Source organism: Ursus americanus, chromosome 2 (genome assembly GCF_024610735.1).
Source record: "Ursus americanus isolate L20-20 chromosome 2, mUrsAme1.1.p, whole genome shotgun sequence".
NCBI lineage: Eukaryota > Metazoa > Chordata > Mammalia > Carnivora > Ursidae > Ursus > Ursus americanus.
Window position 1 is genome coordinate 53,455,291 of NC_142128.1, and position 20,331 is coordinate 53,475,621.

The 20,331-nt window shown below is 41.5% G+C and overlaps 1 protein-coding gene across 2 annotated transcripts in view; it reads right to left on the reverse strand.

Moving 5' to 3' along the window:
• Positions 1 to 1,605: 1,605 nt before the first annotated feature.
• The window catches only part of TGFB2 (transforming growth factor beta 2), a 79,884-nt gene continuing 61,158 nt past the window's right edge, over positions 1,606 to 20,331 (reverse strand). For both annotated transcript variants that reach the window (XM_045809621.2, XM_045809620.2), the window contains 5 exons: positions 10,832 to 10,964; positions 10,599 to 10,709; positions 8,772 to 8,949; positions 7,426 to 7,579; positions 1,606 to 4,422 (listed from right to left, as the gene is read on the reverse strand). In XM_045809621.2, coding sequence (XP_045665577.1) covers positions 4,264 to 4,422; positions 7,426 to 7,579; positions 8,772 to 8,949; positions 10,599 to 10,709; positions 10,832 to 10,964 — 735 coding nt within the window. In that variant the 3' untranslated portion in view covers positions 1,606 to 4,263. The remainder of the gene's footprint in view (positions 4,423 to 7,425; positions 7,580 to 8,771; positions 8,950 to 10,598; positions 10,710 to 10,831; positions 10,965 to 20,331) is intronic.

A 20,331-nucleotide genomic window follows, 5' to 3' on the forward strand; every position in this document is an offset into this window, starting at 1 on the left:
TTATTTCCCTGCAAAATGGAGCTATATTAAAAAAACAAAAACAAGGACAAAAAACTCCAAAACAACAAAATTAAAAAAAACCCCAAAACCCCACCTACATCACAGGGTATTACGTGAGGTTAAATAGGTTAACAGGAGCTGGTAGGAGCTCAGCAAACCACAGTTCTATCACCATCTTAGGAAGTGGGTCATTCAGTTATAGCCACTCTGTCTCTTTTACTTTGAACTTTGGTTTAGTTGGTAGACATGAGCAAAGATTTACAGGAATATCTACCCCACTGTTTTAAACAATTTCCTGTCAGACATGGAACCAAAAGTGTAACAAATAGAATTAGAGAATATTCTCAGAAATAACTGATGGCTTGATCCGTTTATGAGAAGAAGAGGCTCGAGGGTTTACACATTCCCTCTCAAGACCGGGAAGTACGGGCCCAGGTTACAGTCTGAATACAAACAGCTCATTAGAATAGAATCGCCAAGAAGCCAAAACCAGAACGAGTTGAGAAATATATTAAGACTACAGTTTACTGATCATCAACTATGGGCCAAACGCCAAGGGAAATACTTCTCATACGTAGATTCACTTAACCCCAGGAACACAAAAACAAACGTGCAACCCCCTGCAAAGCATGTAGTCTCTTCCTCTTTTACAAAATAAAGAAACAAGGCTCAGACTGGCTGACAAACTTGCCCAAGTTGGTATTAGGTGACTCTCTTCATTACCTGCTACCCTCCTTTCCTTACTCATCACTCGAAGGTGATGTGGGCTGGGGCGATAGGCCTGGTACTGGCCACCTTGCAGAGAGGCAGGAAATCACTGTGTGCGAGTGAAACACTTCCTTTATCTGCGAGTTAATATAGACGATGAAACACAGATGATCGTAGAAAAGGGACCATTTTCCATTACACCGAAACACTTACATTGATGGGTTGTTTCTATGTGAGGTTTCGACAATGGGCACAAACTGGTTTTTCCATCAGATAAAGCAAGACAACCAGATTGAGCCACAACGACTTTTTTTATTAGTTCCATTTATTACGAGACTGGCAACTCACTTGTGAAGGCCGGTCTTGAAGGAAACGGCCAAAGCCCTTTGCGGGAATAGGGGTTTTTCGGTGCAGGGATCCGGAGGAACGGAGAGAAGTAGCTGCTCCCAGCACCAATCCCGAAGAGCACGTGGCTCTTGTTATATCTGGCTGGCTCAGCAACCATCCAAGTTATGGGGCTACGGGGGATACTGTCTAGACCAGTTCTTTTGGCCCTGGGGTTGGCAGAACATAGAACCAGAAAGCCAAGGCATGGTTCAAACAACTCTCTGCATTTTTTCTGGTAGACAGTCAAGCTGGATGGAAACTAAATCTCAAACAATTACCAAATGGCAATAAACAAGAGAATAAAAAGACTGCACAGGGCTTTCTTCAGCCCTTGGTAGATACATCCTGGCTCATGAGCTATAAAACATGACATTTCTGGAGTGAATATCCTTGAGAATAAAAGCACAATCTTAAAGATGTAGGACTTTCCCGGCTCGAGATGATTCTCAGGGCAGTAGAGGTGTTCTCTAGTCTCAGTGATAATCCCGTGATAGGAAAAACGCATCGACATACAATTGAAATAATTTATTTACCACTAGAGCACCACAAAACAGACATACATCATGTTTAAAATACAGCGTAATCAGTCATCAAAATACAAAACAGCTATTCTTATATTCCATTTTTTTAAACCATGCCAACCATAAAATTGTACTGCTGCTTAACATATAAAAACCACCGCCCCACCCCCCACCCGTATACTAACATCTTCCCCTTACCGCCCACCTCCCTCCCCACCCACGGCAATATTTACTTATGGGAAATAAAGACCTTACAGAACCCCCAAACTAAAAAAAAAAAAAAAAAAAAAAAAAAAAAGATTCAAGAGATCTTAAAATAGAGCATTTAAAATATTATCAGTGCATTCATGAGGAAAGACAAAATAATACAAAACAAAAGTTCATTCTATCTGAGAGGAAAATGCCTGCAGAAATAAAAGTGATTTACATAGAATTAAAAGAAAACGGAAGGAAAAAAATCAACACACTCATTTCTGGGATCGGGTTATACCCAACACAAGGGTCGTTTACTACCATGGCATCCCCTCTCTTGCTTTTCCAGTTTTCAAACCTGCGAATCCAATTTGTCATTTAACTAACGGTCAGGAAATGTCAAACAACTGGACTAAATCAAACAACTTCACTTGGACCCACACCTCACCATGCTGGCCTCTAGGTGACACTGCAAATACGCCATCGTTTTACCTATTAATTTTTTTATCTTCAAGCCAAGGAAGGGACAACCGGCAAACCGACACCTCCTACCGACCTTGACGGAACGTTACCTTCTCTGCAACGATGTGGCAAATCATTCATTTATGAAAGCAAGGTACATTCTAGCCTCAGATCTAGGTAACTCTCATTCAGAGGGAAAAACAGAATTTCTTGATCATGGGCGTATTTGGCTTGTACTTCTAACAACCATCCAAGAACATGTATGGAAACCTCAACTTTAGTGAATCAACTAAGTGACTACGCTGAGTGGGCTTTTTTTTTGCTCCCTTAAAAAAAAAAAATCAACTAAAATGTCAATCTTTCCATTTCCCCCTGAACACGAAAAACCTGATTAAAGGAAAAGACGTCTCCTATGAACTGTCTGATCTCTACGAACCATAGAATTCTGTGAACCTACCCATTAAACCAAGTTGGAGGAAGCTGTCTTCACTCAGCCACGAAGATTCTGAGTCTCAGTCAGATCCTGAGGCCCTTGCTAAAACGAAAATATTTCAGCTCAGTGATCTATACATCTATCATAGTCCCCAATTTTCCTAACACAGAAGTTGGTTAACATCTGAATTGATTAGTAACGATGCTTAGATGAAGAAAGACTACTGAGCTTGAATCGATCCTTTTTATAAAAGAAAAACGAAAGGACAAGTGGACTCAGGTAGCTTATGTCATAATATTGGACAATGCACAAAGCACAGTGGAGAAATTACTGTAAAACACATATTTGTAGTGCAAGACAAACTATAGGGGCTTTCCTCCAAAGCCCTGGCCAGCTAAAGGGAACACACAGGTCTGAGTGATCGTTAAAAAGAGCCGCAATTTAAGTCCAATCTAAATCATAGTTGACATTATTACAGAACATTAAAAATATGGTAAAAATTTACACATTACATGTAAAGTAGTTAATGTTCTGATTTAATAGTTTGCGAAAGAGATCTGTGGATGTGTTTCCAATTATAGCGGCTTCTCTACCCATCTATTATAAGAATGTAGGTATGGTTACATATACGGAAATGAAGAAAAACCTATACAGCAATACTTTAAGGTCTGAAGTTGGACCGACACGTATCAAAACATTTCAACATGTCACTGGTTTACTAAACTGACAAAGAGCCATTTACAATTAAAAAGAAAAAAAAATCTTACAGACTTATTCTGACGGAAAGTTTCCTTTATTAACAGGCTTTTCAGTTTTGAACCTTACAAGAAGCTTCCTCACGCAGCTGGTACATAGCATGTGTTTGCAGGGTCTTTATCTTAACGTAGACTTGCTTGCTCATATAATAACTCGCTTGGGTTTTCATCCCGTTAATATGACCTCTTTTTTTTCTGGCTCGTTTGAGTTCAAGTTCCTTAAGCCATCCATGAGTTCCTGGCAAAGCATTTGGTCTCCACTTTATACACCTGTTTTATTTTCCAAGGGCAATGAAATGTTCATTATATAGTAACACACAATAAATAACTCACTGTTAACTCTAACGGTAAGAATGGGGAGGGTGCCTATTGCATAGCAATACAGAAAAATCAGGTGAGGCATGGGATAGGAACGGTATGTACAGCAACTCCACTGAATGGGATTTTCCTGTTTGGTTTTTTTCCTTTCACATAATTAACACTAACAAATTCTTCCAGTGTTTATTTTTTTCTTAAAAAAAAAAAAAGGTTTCGCTTCTTGTCTCTCTCACTTACAGAGTAGGTGAAATGGAGAATAAAGCCTTCAATTTGTTTTGTTTTCTTTTGTTTCAGATGCCAGTTTTAACAAACAGAACACAGACTTCCAAAGTGTTTGAACTAGTACCGCTTTTTTCAAATTTTTTTTAACACTGTTGAAGCGAGGCTCTCTTACGTTTTCTTGTTACAAACATTGTCATTGTTCTTGTCCTCCTCCTCCTGGTCATTGTCACCATGGGATTATCATCTTGCCACTTTTCCAAGAATCTTAGCTGCATTTGCAAGACTTGACGATCATATTAGAGAGTTGTTCAATCTTGGGTGTTTTGCCAATGTAGTAGAGAATGGTTAGCGGTTCTAAATCCTGGGACACGCAGCAAGGAGAAGCAGATGCTTCTGGATTTATGGTATTATATAGGCTGAGAACCTGAAAGGACATAGGAAAGAGAACGTAGGAAAAGACCCAGAAAAGGGGGGGGGGGGCGCAATTACTTTAAAAAGAACCATTCCATAGCGCCATGGTGTTACCTTATCCGTCACAGCACTCAGGAGACAATTTAAAGTAGTTGGGGTTTACAATTTCCTTCTCTTAACCCCCAATTATGGTCAACTTGGTATGTGTTCCTAGTAATCACTGAATTCATCATTTTCCTACAGAATCCTTTCCTCATGCATCGTAAACAAATGATTTTGTAAAAGCTCAGATTGCACAAAATCGCTCATTCAACAGATTTTACAGTTTCCCCAATAATTCTTGACTTTGATCACTGCATTGCCGCACACACTTGCCAGGCCCTCGAAAAACTTGGTCCTCTTAGTATTTGCTCTGGTGTCTACACTTCCTTGTAACCGAGTGTCTATTTCCAATTCCCACCAAGGTTGGAGTTCCCTTAAGCTCAGAGACTCTATGGACTTTGTTTTGACCTCATAGCCCTAAGAAGGCAAAATGAGACTGCTGTGTTCTGTGAAGAAGCGAATACACGAAGTAGAAGAATTACAGGCTTGATTAAAACTCCCATCAGAGCTTTAATCTACCCTTAGGTATAGAAAGAAACGTGTCTGCATGTGAACCCTCTCTGTGCTGTGTCTTTGTGGGCCAATTTAATGTCACCTACATTTTCGTTTAAAAGAAAAAAGATACAAGTATTTTCATTTATTATTGCTTCCTAAATATGAGTAAGAATTAAGCAGTTAAGAGCTAATTAAGAATGACACCAGGGCGCCTGCGTGGTTCAGTGGGTTAAGCGTCTGCCTTTGGCTCAGGTCATGATCCTGGGGTCCCGGGATCGAGCCCCGCATCGGCTCCCTGCTCACCAGGGAGTCTGCTTCTCCCTCTGCCCCACCCCCCCACATGTGCTCACTCTCATGTGCGTGCTCTCCCTCTCTCAAAAATAAATAAAAATCTTTAAAAAAAAAGAATGACACTAAAAGCAAGCTCTATTTTTAATTATTCACTTTCTTACATTTTGCTTAAAACAACAACAGTAGTAATAATCAACCCCTCCATTAGATTTCACGTGGTAAATGGTCGTGCTTAAGTTGGAGGGCAGATAGCCAGTCCCAGAGTGGAAAGAAGAGAAAGTTCTAGAGCTAGTCCCATATCCTTAACTCTGTTTTATATCGAAGGGGGTTTGGGACTTTTACCAATGGAAGTATGTAGGCTCCCCAGTGATGATAAAGAGACATTTCCAAGGATGCCATTAATGTGTTAGTCAAACAGCAAGTGACCTTTTCCTCGAGATTCACTGCGAGTTTTTCAGCCTAAGACAGAAGATCTGTTCAGTGTGGCAACACTGACTACTTTATTAAGCTACCTCTGGCTTCTTGGGTTGCCGTCCAAACCACATATTTGTGACCATGACAGTTATTCTTCGTCTCTCCTTGAAAAACAAGCACGGTCTCAGCCTTCACACACTCCCTCTGTGTATCGGGGAGGGGAATTATGTTTCTATTTGGCACTGGGGCCTTGCCCACATTATAGCTACTGTTGCCACGGCCCAGTTGAAACAGCCTGGCCAGAGAGCTCAGACAAAGGGACAGGCATGAGCAAGCTTTCCTCACATGGCCAAGCACATGGTCAGCCTGGAGTGCCAAAATCTACAGGGGAGTTGGGAAAACAGCTGAAGGAAGGAGAGCCCTAGTTGCCAATTTAAAGCCTAGCATATGTAGGCATGTACAAATAAATAGACTTCATGTTCTACTAGCACGTGATTTTTCAAAGGAATTAGAGAGGAATTTTATAAGACAGATTGTCTAAAATAATTGATAACCCCCAAACTCTTGAATTGAGCCGAGCACATTATGTGATCCTTTTGGCAATAGACTCATTTTCCTACCCTGCAGTGAAGGCAATTTTTCTAATGCCTCTTTAATAAGGAGATTTACAGAGGCATAACCCCAATGTGTAGCCACATTTCAGGAATTAGACTCAGTAAGACAGAGCAAACGGAGTCCTTGGTTATAAAACAAGGAAGCCTGCATTCCAAGTTTTGGTTTGTCACCAACTGCTTGATCCTGGCCAAGTCATTTACACGATCTAGACCCCAATTTCTTTAAGTAAAGTGAAATGTTTGGACAAGATAATTTATGAAGTCCTTTCTATCTCTAAAATGCTACATTATGAGGTACCAGGAAAAAGCATTAGGACAAGCATCATTATGACACAGAAAAAGTCTTTGCTGATCTGGGCTATAACCCATGGCCTCCCATCCAGGACTGGCCCTCTGAATTAGCTTTCTAACCTCCCTGAAGTAATCTGACAAAATATTTAGATTCTTGTGTACTTTAGAGATATTCAAAAAGACTTGGAAATACTAATTTTCAAATCATTTTCTCTTATTTCATCTTTTTGCTCTTTATAGCTGCTCTTGAGTTTGGCATTGTTATTTTAAAGACCATTTTAACATAAACATTCCATTTTACTGATAAGAAATTGAGGTATTGAGATTTCGAGAAGTCAAATGACTTTTTAATTGCCATACACTAGTGAGTCACTATGCCAAAGCATCAACCCAGGTCCTCAAAGTTCTTTCCACTGTGACAGTCCTTGATGTAGATGATGACAGCTCCTTTTTTTAAATGGGGACCTAGGTCCCTTCACATCCAAGCTGTACATGACCCCAAGTGATATATTGCTTCCAAAAGATTTTCAATAGCTACCAATTGCTTACAATATAAAATAAAGAAAAAAATTCCCAAAACTGCCTTCTGATTGCTTATCATTGAATTGGGAAGGCAAAACCTACTCTTCAAACTGATCAGTGTTATTTCTGATTTCACCCACTCCCCACATTCTTCACCACTCAAGAGGATTTCTCCAGGACCCATTCATGTGTGATGCTGAACAGGCACCAGGCTAATCAGAATTCACTGGACATACTATCGGCAGGTACACATCAGCAACTCAGAAGAGACAGAGGCAAATACTTACCCTACTGTGCTGAGTGTCCGAACTCCATAAATATGGGCACGCTCCAGCACAGAAGTTGGCATTGTACCCTTTAGGTTCATGTATCCATTTCCACCCAAGATCCCTCTTGAAATCTATGTAAAGTGGACGGAGGCAGCAATTATCCTGCACATTTCTGTTAGAAGAAAGAGCAGTGGAGATTTTACAGCTGATTTCCTCCCATCCCTCATTCCAAGCCAGAAAAATGACTCCTTCACTCATTCAAACAGCATCCAATGAGCAAGTATCATGGGCTAGGTTTCAATGGTTTTATAGTAATCTCAAATGACTTTCACGATGGAATGTCATGGTGACCTGCTGGACTACTTTCCCTTAGGAATTCTATACCCCTAGTCCCTTGGCTGTGACCTTGAAAATCAAACCTTTTCCTTGAATGACCAGATAGAAGTAGAGGGGAGGCTGAAGAGACCAATTCCCCCCTTCCAACCAACACTGGGCAGTTTTGCCAGTCAGCCTCGATTGCCCTTTCAAATATAAAACGAATGAAGTACAATAGCTATTTTCAAAGAACCATCTGAGGCCTTTTCCTTTGCGAATGAATCCATTATTGCATCTCATGTCGCTAGACCCGGGAATGAGCCAGAGATCAAGACACGTGGAGCCTCGCTCAGTGCAACCTCTGACTCTGGCGAGCAAAAAAAAGCCATTTGACTCATGAACTCTTGGAGCACTTTATCAGTGAGGACCCCTCACTGTCCCATAGCTCCCCAAATAAGGAAAGAAACTTCCTCTTAGGAGGCTTGATAAGAAACCACAGGAGAACACTCACACTCTCTCCTCCATGAACTCTTACAGGAGGAGGAAATAAATTTGTGTTGCTTTCACCTCTCTCAGATTCTGCAGCTAATGACACAATAAATAGCATTCTTCTTCTATTTCTCTCATCTCTGTGAAAAAGGGTATGGCCATGGGCACTGTACTGTGGGGGGTGAGGCTTCATACAGATGGTGAGTCTTTCCAGTTAAGGATCTGCCATCATATCCCTCAAGTAACCTTATATTTGCTCGGGGGAGCAGGGAGCTCATTTTCTTCTTCAGCCCCAAAGTGCTTCAGAGGTATGTGGGAAAAAACTTCAGGGGAATAATTTTCTGACTTCATACTTGGTTCATTGCAAGGGGCTGAGGAATACCACACAGAAAACCCGTTCGAAGCCTCTGGGAAGAATGCCGTTAGGAAGTATGGCGGCTATCTTGTACTATACCTGGCCTTAAGCAATGAGTGGAGTTTAGGTCAACTTATAAACAAAGACAAAGGCAGTGTAAGAGGTAACAGATGTAAGTACTTCGTTTTATTTTTATTTCCTTTACCTAAAACAATAGGCTGCATCCAAAGCACGCTTCTTCCGCCGGTTGGACTGTTGTGACTCAAGTCTGTAGGAGGGCAACAACATTAGCAGGAGATGTGGGGTCTTCCCACTGTTTTTTTTCCTAGTGGACTTTATAGTTTTCTGATCACCACTGGTATATGTGGAGGTGCCATCAATACCTTGAAAAAATGCATTTGGGTAACAAACATTTAGCTTTACCTTCATCAAATATAACCAGCCATTCTTTTTTCCTTTGTATCTTGTCACAAACAGCCGTGATGACCTCACAACAGCATCATCAGCTGGCTACCGTCATTCCCCACGGAAATAGACATGGCATGAGGAGACAATCGCAGGCGACAATGAACGCTTCTCACTGAGGCGCCTGTCAGGAGGCAGTTCAGTGTCCAAGGCAGGGCTGTTGGTTATGAAGGTCACTACAGAAGAAGCCTTTGACCATAGTCCAAGGGCAACCTAGGTAGTTTATTTTAGTCAACCCTCAGTGCAGGCTGTGTTCAGCCCCTCAGCGACTGAACGCACAGCAAAAGAACATGCCTTGTCACCCGCCAGTTCCCTCTCTTCCTCAGACTACTCAACTCAAAAGACTTTCCTCATGAACACAACCCGAGACTTACACGAAACTGCAGTGAATTAGGTTCAAGTGAAACAGAAGTCACCCTTACCTAATGCTATTTGGGGAAGCTGTGAAGAAAGGGCTTTTTCATTTATTTTATGGCATCCTCAACACTTTCCTGATTCCTTCTGAGATTTAGAAACTCGAGCTCCCCAAAGCATGCTCAAGAGACTGCCAGTTTAAGCATTTAATCTCCACACTCTAGAGAATCATGGCTAGGTTAGAGACTGAAATAAATCTCTGGACCTCCGGGAGTATTTTTCCATGAGCAAGGGCCACTGTAGCCTTCTGCAAGTGGATGGAGGTCCCGGGTGGCGGTAGCTGGGGAAGGGGAGTCAGCTCCCTGGTGAGGTGGTATGGGGTCACTGTGGCACGAGCACACGGCCGGCTTCCCTCTTACCTCACATTGTCCAAATTGGTTAGCTAATCGGGGAAGCAACTCCAACCCTTGGCATCTCCTCATTCTCCTTGACCTTTGGCTAATCACTGAGAGATGAGCAGGAACAGGGAAAAACTAAAGCCTCCTTATGTCTTTATAAACTATTCTAAAAGTCCAGTCAGGAAGCCACTGGAAATACTGGGCACCAGCTAGAAACAGTGGAGGAGACAATCACAGGCGACAATGAACGCTTCTCACTGAGGCGCCTATCAGGAGGCAGTTCAGTGTCCAAGGAAGGGCTGTTGGTTATGAAGGTCACTACAGAAGAAGCCTTTGACCACAGTCCAAGGGCAATGATACATGCAAGGTGAGGTAAAGAGGGTATGGTATGAGGGGATTCCCAAGTGAAATACGGTTGTAGGCCTCCTGACATTGCGCTTGGGGCATTATCAATGGATGCCCTTGAATGTACGCTATCTTCTGCTATCATATCAGCATAGCTGGAATGTTGTCTTGCTTAAATGAAGAATAAAGGGCTTAACTGACTAATAGTTTGGAAAGTTGATGAATCAGTCAGTTAGGACTGCCAAGTCTTCACTGGGCATGGAGCAGTGTAAACAGGTCCCAATTGCTTGGTCCCAATCCTTTCTGCCTTTATATAGATCTTTCTCCAACCTTATCTTTACCCAAAGAATTACAGCTCCCCAGGTCTCACCAAACAATCCCGTTTTCACATGCAAACCGACTTCACCCCCCATGAGATTATCAATATAGGCCCTTCCCTCCCCCACGTCGTATGACCAAGTTTCAATTACCTGCAAATCTTGCTTCTAGCTCTTCGCTTTTATTGGGAATGATGTAATTATTAGATGGTACAAAGGTGCAGCAGGGACAGTGCAAACTTATTTTAAATCCCAGGTTTCTGTCTGGAAAACATGAAGTCAAGGAGGTCATATGGATGTGTGACAATAGCCTTAACTCTGCAATCAACTTACAGTAACGTGGGGCCACTGAGCATCTAGGGGCGAGGACAGAGGGCGGCTGTAACCTTTATGGTGGAGCCATTCATGGACGGCGTCAGTCACGTCAAAGGAAAGCCATTCGCCTTCTGCTCTCGTCTTGACAACTTTACTGTCAATGTAGCGCTGGGTTGGAGACGTTAAATCTTTGGATTTGAGAATCTAGAGAAGGAGAGAGAAAGGGAACAAGCTCAGTTGGCATAAGGTCAGCATGACTAACCCAAAACCATTAACAGCATTGCAATTCATTATCTAAACTGAGCTCCGCTCTGGTGCACCCATGTACCGTCCTCTGACAGCATGTGTGCGTAAAAGCGTGACACCAGGCCACGTGCCATGAAAAATAGAGCTCCTAAGTCAGCTGTGTGTTATGATAAAGGTGACAGGAACCATAAAGCCAAGTGTCTAAGAGAAAGTGACAGTCATTATTTTACTTTGCTGACATAAGCTTTGTAAGATTTCAGCCATAAATTCTATGCTATTAGGTTAATGGTTTTGTTGTTCTGCTTTTTAATTTGGGGAGCTGGGAGGTGGGGAGGTACAGGAGGAGCGGGCCAGTCCAGAGGATTGGACCCATGATCACGCTCTAAAGGCCCCGAATTATAAATCTCCTTCTAATAAAGAGGAAAAGGTCCTAACCCTGGTTCCTAAATCCACCCACATTAATACATGTGGCACACCTCAGCTTCTGAGGTAAGTCTCCAGCTGGGATTTTTACTCTCCATGTGACTTGTTATGATTGATAAAGACATTCCATCTCCTGCAGACAAAGAATGAATTGGGGCAGGAGCAGTCTGGCACAGTGTGACTGAGACTCTGAAAGCCAATCAGCCTGAACACTGAGACTTTCGAAGGATTCATTTAGTTCAAATATGTAAAGAGCAAGTGCATTAGTATGTTCTTGGGTTTCTATAAGAAGTGAACACTTTAGGTGGTTTTTAAAAATTCTGTCTCTAAATGATAGTGTTTTATGAACCAGTCAAACCAAGATCTCAAAAGTCTCCTAGAGCTCTATTAAATCCCTACCCAAAACTGTATCTTGCCTTCCCTCAGTACTTAGGGGCTTTTACTGCCCTTCCTGATGTTGAGTCTAACTATTCTGGGCTTGTTTCATGCATGTGGGTTGGTGTCTCCAACAAGTTCATAAGCTTCCCCAGGGCAGTGATCACGTCTTCAGTTTGACACCATTTCCAGGCACAGCACTCAATTTAATCAGTGTCTATTGAATGACTATCTGAATATCTAGAAGACTTACTTACTCTCCTTTCAACCTTGCAAAACAAAAAAGCATAATCATCCTGCTGATTTTAGAAGGCACTTTTCTTCCATGTGCATACATGACTTGTTTCAGGTAATAGCAACAAATGCTTCCTAAAATATTTGGCATTAGGGTAGACTTTTTTTTTAAAGTCTAGCAAGATTAAGTTTAGAAAAGAAGAGATTCTCACAATGGAACTTTGGGGGGGCCCTCAAGGGACTGTAGACAGAACCTACTCTACCGTCTTGCCCCTGAGGGTCAACACACCCCACTAAGTGAAGACGATCCAGAGGCAATCATGATCCTACCACAGGCAAGAGACGTTCTTGGTGAATTAAAAGAAGCAAGTAAACATGGTTTGAGGGCTGGGCACACTGGGCTCTGGGCTGGGCACACATTATTTCATTTCGTTTCATCCTCCAAACATTTCTGTAAAGTAGATTGAGAAAACTGAGACTCAGGGAGGTTCGGTAACCCACGCAGTGCCTTATGGTGAACACGCAGGGAGAGGATGCCAAGCAATCCCCTAATTTCCCCACTTCAGTGCTGGATTTTGAAGACCAAAGAGTTATGGGGGTCAGATTTGAATCACATTTCATCCCTACCCCCTTCCAGATGACAAAAAAACATTCAGGGATAGAAGTAAAGATTTTTTAATAAGATTAAAATAAATGTTGGAACAAGATGGAAATATAATGTGTGGAATGTATACACAGTTAATGCCGACATAAACTCATCACTTTAAAGATACAGCTTCACAGCAGCCCAATCCTCTGTAAATTAAACCTTGCCTTGAAAACACTCCCAGTTGGGCAAATAAGACACCACATATCCAATCTATAATAAATGGTATCCAATTTATAATAAATAGTATAATATTTAACCTAAGCTAGGATAAAACAACAGTTGAGAAGTTTTCAGGCATTTCCATCTGCCTCACTGCTTAAAAATTAGTAGCAAGTCCAGCATGCATTTTTCTGATTTTAAATTTCTTCCCCTAGTGGACCTCCTATACTGAGGCATTATTTCATAATGTTTTTATATTTGCCTGCTCCTAATCAGAACGATATATGTCTCATTCATCTTCATATCCCTAACACTTCGACACAATGTCTGGAACAATACATTGCTTTCATTGTTGTATTAATTACATATTGTGTGTGTATATATATATATATATATATATATATATATATAAATATATCAAATGTCTATGATATCTATCTCTGATATAAATATCAGCGAAGACACAGAATTTTTTTAAAATGACTGTATTGACCAAATGGGCAGAAAAAACACATACCAGCAAATCTATGGAAATTCTTCACCTCAGAGAGAAGGGGTAATCCTAGATGATCTTGCTTTAAAAGCAGACCAAAAGGGAGCAAAGAGATTCTGAAACTTTTTTTCTTTCTTAAATCTCATCTTCTAGTAAGTGCTTCCTCAGCCACAAAACACCAGTAGGTTCTGACAGTGGACAACTTCATATTCTCACCTGACTGATAGGTCCTCTATGTCTTTTTGCTAGTTCAAGAACAAGCCCATTTAAACCACCCAAGAATGACAGCTAGTTAGCTGCACAATTCTGAAACAGAGAGAGGTGGCTTTGGTCTTGTGGGTTTGCTGTCTCAAACTTTATGGCCAAGGAGTTCTTAAACTCACTTGTTGCAACCGAACTCCATTCGTTCTTACCAAGTCCTCAGTGGAAACAGGAAACAGCTGCTTTCCATCACTCATAGACTATCCCTCATATTCTTGGAGACTATTATTAAGTCCCCCTCAGCATGCCCACTCTCTCTCTCTAAGCTAAATAAACTCTGTTCCTTTAGCCCATATTTAGAGGGGCAATTTCCCAAGCCTTTAATCACTTGGGTCACTAACTAGGATGAATGGTGCTCTATGAAAGTACTCCTCCTACAACTTCGTGGTGTTGTTTCAGAACTGGCTAGAAAACCTTCTAATCACATCTCAAAGTCTGAAATCTTAACTTGAAAGGTATCTTCTTTCTAAGAATAGGCACAGCCTCCCTATTCCCTGTTTATCTTCCATTTATCACCCACACAAAATTAAACTGGAAGGGAAGAAAATCAACCCACTGCTATTATCAATTAGGACTTCCTTAAATTCAAGAGTTTATACAAAAATGACTAGATCAGTCAACTTCCCACTCCATTTTAGCCTTTGTTGTCATCTTTCTCCAGTCTCCCAACAAGTGTATTGAACGTGAACAGTCGTGGATCTGCAGCTGTTGTTTTTTTCTAGAACCAGAGTTGCTTCTAAATTCCTCTATACATCGCATATCATGACAAAGATAGTTTAGCTGAATACTAGACGATCTCTTAACTGGCTTCTACTTAACTAGTCAGATTAACAGGTATTCTCCATTTGCTCTATAATATATATTGGCTTATGCTGGGGTTCATTGCTGGAAAATTACTCTCTAGTATGTTCCAAAAACTTCTGGTCTTACCCATTGAGTTGTATGCTTAGCAAATATCAACTGTGTATGTTTCTAAACCTGTGTATGATAGTTGGACTTGATATTGTAATTATCCAGGGAAATCAAATGGTCTAGAAATGATGAAACACAGACGCCAAAGTTAAGAGAGCTGTTGCTTCTGTGAAAACCAAGTTGAATGCTTTGGAAATTCTTCACTACAGACAAGTTGCTTTAAAAACACTTTAAAAAAAAATGGTTTGGCGGTTCCTCAAAAAGGTAAACACAGAATTACCATTCGATTCAGTGATTCCACTCCTAGGTATATAACCAAAAGAACTGAAAGCAGGTACTCAAACAGATACTTGCGCCCCAATGGTCACAGCAACATTACTCACCATAGCTGAGAAGTGAAAACAACCCTAGTGTTCATCAATAGATATACAAACAATATAAATAAAATGTACTATATACACATAACAGACTATTATTTAGCCATAAAAATGAACAAAATTCTGACACATTACAACACGGATGAATCTTGAAAACATTATGCTAAGTGAAATTAGCCAGATACCAAAGGACAAATAATATATGATTTCACTTCCATGAGGCACCTAGAATAGGCAAATTCATAGAGATAGAAAGTAGAATAGAAGTCACCAGGGGCGGTGAGTAGGGAAAACGGGGAGTTACTATCTAATGGGTGCAGAGTTTCTGTTTGGAATGATGGGAAATTTCTGGAAATAGTGAGAGGTAGTGGTTGTATGACACTGTAAATGTACTTAATGCCACTGAATTATATCCCTAAACAATGGTTAAAAGGTTCAATTCATATATGTTTTACCACACCTAAGTCTTTTCCTAATTTCAGATGTCAGAGAGACGGCTATAGAAGAAATAACAAAAGGAATATCATAAAAACCTAGAAGGATCCTGGGGTGCCTCGGTGGCTCAGTTGGTTAAGCACGCAACTCTTGATTCCAGCTCAAGTCATGATCTCAGGGTTATAAAATCGAGCCCCGCGTCAGGCTCCATGCTTAGCATGGAGTCTGCTTGGGATTCTCTCTCCCTCTCTCCCTCTCCCTCTGCTCCTCCCCACCCCCCATTTGCTTTCTAATCAATCAATTAATTAATTAATTAAAAAACAAACAAAAAACAACCCTAGAAGAATCCTGCTCTCAGGTTGTTCAACAAATTATCCTGAAACTTCTTTCTTCTTCAAAGAAATGAAAAACTAGAAATTGTAGATGATACATAATGGATGTGGTTCATGCAAAAAATACTACCTGGATTGGCAGTAGGCAGAGGCATAGTCAAAGAAAAGTCCTTGGTCTTTTATAAAACACTCAGCACGTAAAGTGTGTGTGTGTGTGTATACATATACATATATATGTTTTAAGTTAAAATATTTATTCCCCCCCACTCACTCCCTCCTGTTTCTATAATCCCCTGCCTTGACTTTTTTCTTTAAATAACAGACCAACAACTGTTTCTGATTGACTTAGAAAGGAGAGCCTCTAATATATTGAAAATGAAATTTAGCTGCCTCTCGCTTAGCTACCACCCACAGTGGTATGAATGCTACCTACGTTCATTACATTATTGATATACACACGTTATCTATAATATGTGCAAAATACCCACATACTGCCTTTGGCAAGGCTCTAAACTCTTCACTGAATTACAAAACTCCCTACACAAAAGGATCCATTCATCTCTCTGCCACTGGAAAGCAGCCAATCAGGAGTGGATCGAGGCAAAAGTCACTGATGTTACCCAATAGTTCAGGGCAAAAAAAAAAAGAGAGAGAGAGAAAGAAAGAAAGAAATAGAAGACTAGATGCAAAATTACAGCCAGAGGAAATCTTAGTCTTAAAGGAGTAGCGTTGTCAATCAACTCAGGATTTGGCTTAGACACCAGGGGCGATACCTAGTCCTCTCCTATGAGACACTGCAAAGAGGTATAAGAAAGCATTAAGAATTCCATTTTACTTTGCATATTCAGACATCAACAGACCTACAGGAGAACTAGGGGGCCAATTCAACCCCTACTTCTAATGCAAAGGTAAATTTAACAATAGGGCTGTAGAGAAAAATCCAACACCCGGGTAACTAGTTGTTGTTTTTAAATGCATTCAATGTTTTTAATGTACTTAACATTTAAATGTTTGCAGTTTCTGGCACAGAGTGATTAGCAGATGCTGAATTAAACATTTACTCTGTTGGCCACGAGCACATTCTCTCAGATGTGCCTGACCCCACATTCTTTAACTTCCCTATCATGAAGTATCAGTGTCAGAAAGGCACTAGAAGGCCATCGGCTCCAACCCATACAATTCATTCATTGACATCTTGGTCTCTGTCTGAAGACTTCCCGTGACAGCGGACTCATGACTTCTTGAGAAAGGCCCTCTCACTTCTGAATAATTTGTATGTTGTAATCCTGCCTTCTCTTGGATTTAAAGTCTTCACCAGCTAGTCTTACTTAATAATAATATCATTACCTCATATTTGTGCTATCATTTCTGGTTTTTCAAATATTTGCACACGTTCCTGTTTTTTGGTCTTCACAAAAACCCTGCGGGGTGGACATCACGGCCCGTCATCTACAGTCTGCAGCCAAAGGGAACGAAGCCTGAGATACTTATCTGGGTGACCACAGCCCTGTAGGAAAAGTCTGGACTAACATTCTGCCCCCTTCATCCCAACAGAGAGAGCTTCCCCATATTGTGTTTTGTTCTCTGGAACAAGATCTAAAATTCTCTCTCTTCTATGTCAGGCCCCAGTCACAGAGGCGACTTCTCTCAACGGCTTCCTTCAGAACCAGGTTTGAGGTACTTCATCGTCCTTGTCAAGCCCCCTTCGATGTTCCTCTTATAATTACTTCCTCAACACCCTCAGACGCCGTCTAGCAGGATGTAGGGAATATTACAGAATGCGCCACGTGTGGCAAAGAGCGGCTGTTGCTTCCCTCGTTCTGGTCACTATTTTTAATGCAAACTATTTACTTTTGGCAGAAGCCTCATCACACCATGGAGTCAGAGTAAACTTCTTATAAAATAAAACCTTTGTCCTGACACAAACTGTTAAGTCAGATTTTCCATCCCGAATCCTTTCTGGGATGACATGGAATAAAGAGAAAGAAATGAAGGGAGGCAAAAGGGAAGGGAAGGTTGGTTTATCTAGCCGCATGGTTCTCTAACTTCAGTCTGCATTAGAAACATGTGGACGGCTTATGAAATAAAACACAGCCTGCTGAGCCCTAAGCCCCCAGACTTTCTGACCTCATAGGGATGAGACTGGGGCCCAAGAATTTGCATTTCTAACATATTCCTAGGTGATGTACAAGCTTGCTGGTCGACTCTGCGAACCACAGCTCTAGTCTATGTTTATGCAATTCATTCTTGAACGTAAATGCAAATTACACGTTATCTCTGTTAATTTGGAACTTCTTATTTGAGCCTGATCTTCGTTTTTAGCCTCTCGGGAGCTCTCTGAATCCTGTTTGCTACTCAACACACACGCTATTCTTCTTAGCCACATAGGACCAGCAACTACGTGCTTCATCAGGATGATGATAACAGCATTAAGTCACCTAAGGCCAAAACCATAACCTGTTGCTGGATCCGTGGGTCCTTCTTTCCTGGTTGGCCCTGTTTCTTTAATCAACACTCCATGGTTATGTTATATATAGCAGAAAAAAGTATAACTTCACTGGTGTGAGGTGTGAGGCCCAGTTTAGTCCAGGAGTCTTGTCCATTTTTGCCAACTGACAATCCAATCCTGTGGTCCCTTAGGTTTCTTTGAAGAACCCCATAGGGCTTGCCAAGTGCCTTTGGAAATCGTTAATGTAGCAAAAAGTTTCATAGGCTCTGAAGTCAGGCAAACATAAACTAGCACTTACTGAAGCTGTGATTTTCTTCTGTATGAAATGGGTTAATAAAACCCACCTTCTATGGTTGTTAAGAGAATTAAGTAACACATGAGGGGGGAAAGGATCTATCACATTGCTGGCATTCAATAAATGTGAATTATTATTATAATTTACGTTGCTTATCTGGTCGAAATCTTCCAGAGGCTTCTACTGTCTAGTGAATAAACTCCAGATCCCGTAGTTTAGTATTTAAGACAAACTTGCCACCCATCTATCATCCTAAACTTGCCTCTCATCCCTAGAAAACTAATCTAAACACCATCCCTAAAACGTATACTCCGTGTCCCATCTGTGTGTGTAGACTAGTATCCCTGTCCAAATGCCTTTCCCACTCTCCCAATTTTTACTTAAAAACAAAAACAAACTTAACAATAACAACCACCTTTCTATTCTTCAGCCCAGCTTTTCAATGAAATGGTTACTTTCACTCTGAAAGCCCTTTGCCCGTCTCGGTCCCCCAGCAATCACTGTGTGTGCCAAGCATTTAGCCCCTCGCACACAGTGGCCTCAAGAGTAATCCCGCCCGTGCGTAAATGTCCATTTCTTCCAAGGGAAAAGCAAGCTCCTAAAAGAGAGAGGGAAATATAACTTATAACTTATTACATCTTATAACTTATTACATCCCCATAATCCCTGTACTCTAGTTTGCTGACGCTGGAGGCTTAAAGAATACATATTCATTGATTTCATTTTAGAGATTTGTCTCTCTGGGTTGAAATCTTGCTAACATCAACCTTTCCCCTCACGCAAACAGACAAACAGAACACACTCCTGAGGGTGTTTCTCGGCGTCTCTGCGGGAGGACCAGGTGATTCTCCAATGTATCACTTGCACTGGCCGCGGAGGTGCCCTTTGCCCACCTGACAAAAACCAAAACCAGCCTGTACGGTCTGAACTATTTTATATGCTCGGCTCATTGGTTTAGTTATTCATTCATTTGTTGAGTAATTGCTGGCCATCTTATACATGCCTGAGTCCTCATTTATTCACCTGTTCCAATTTATTTGGTAGCTCACTTCCCCCAGTCTCGTTCAGCAGTTAAGCACTTGCTGTGAGCAAGGCACTGCCCTTCTGTCCAGCACAATAAATTGGTCCCTGTTCTTAAAAGAGTCCACGCTCTAGTAAGGGAACGCGACCTCCCAACAACGACTGAAAGCCATGTGTTCACAGGCCACAATGAGGCCACTGATGAAGGCCATGACCAGGAGCAAGGAGAGAATGACCCACAAAGTGCAGAGGTAACTACTGCCATCTGGAAAGGCTGGCAAGGACCCTGGGCACCATGAGAACCCAGTCCAGACCACAGACATGTGCTGGCTCATTACAAAAGAGAACAAATAAATGGCATCTTCCTTTCTCTGCAGGGCTCCTTCCTCCGTCCTAAGCACCGGAAGCTTGAACTTCGGAGAGTTTGCCCCGTAAGTGTGTTAGACTCCCAGGGGCTGCCTGAGCAAAACACCACAAACTAGGGGCCTTGAAAGAGCAGAAATGTCCTCTCACAGTTTTGGGGGCAAGAAATCAGAATCAAGGGCCATGCTTCCTGGGAAGCCTCCCAAGGGGGATCCTTCCTTACCTCTCCCAGCACCTGCTGTTTCAATGGTAATCTTTGGCATTCGTTGGGTGCAAGTTACCTACTTCGATCTCTGCCTCTGTCTTCACGTGGCATTCTCCCTGTGTCTCTGCCTTTACACGGTCATCTTCTTATAAGGACACGGACCATACAGAATGAGGGGTCTTCCCCTTACTACAGCACGACCTCCCTCTGACTTAACCAATTGTATCTACAATGACTCTATTTTCGGGAAAGGTCACATTCTGAGGTCCTAGGGATTAGGACTTTAACACAATCTTTTTTTGAGGGAACGCAATTCAAGCCATAACAATAGGTATTTGTAGGT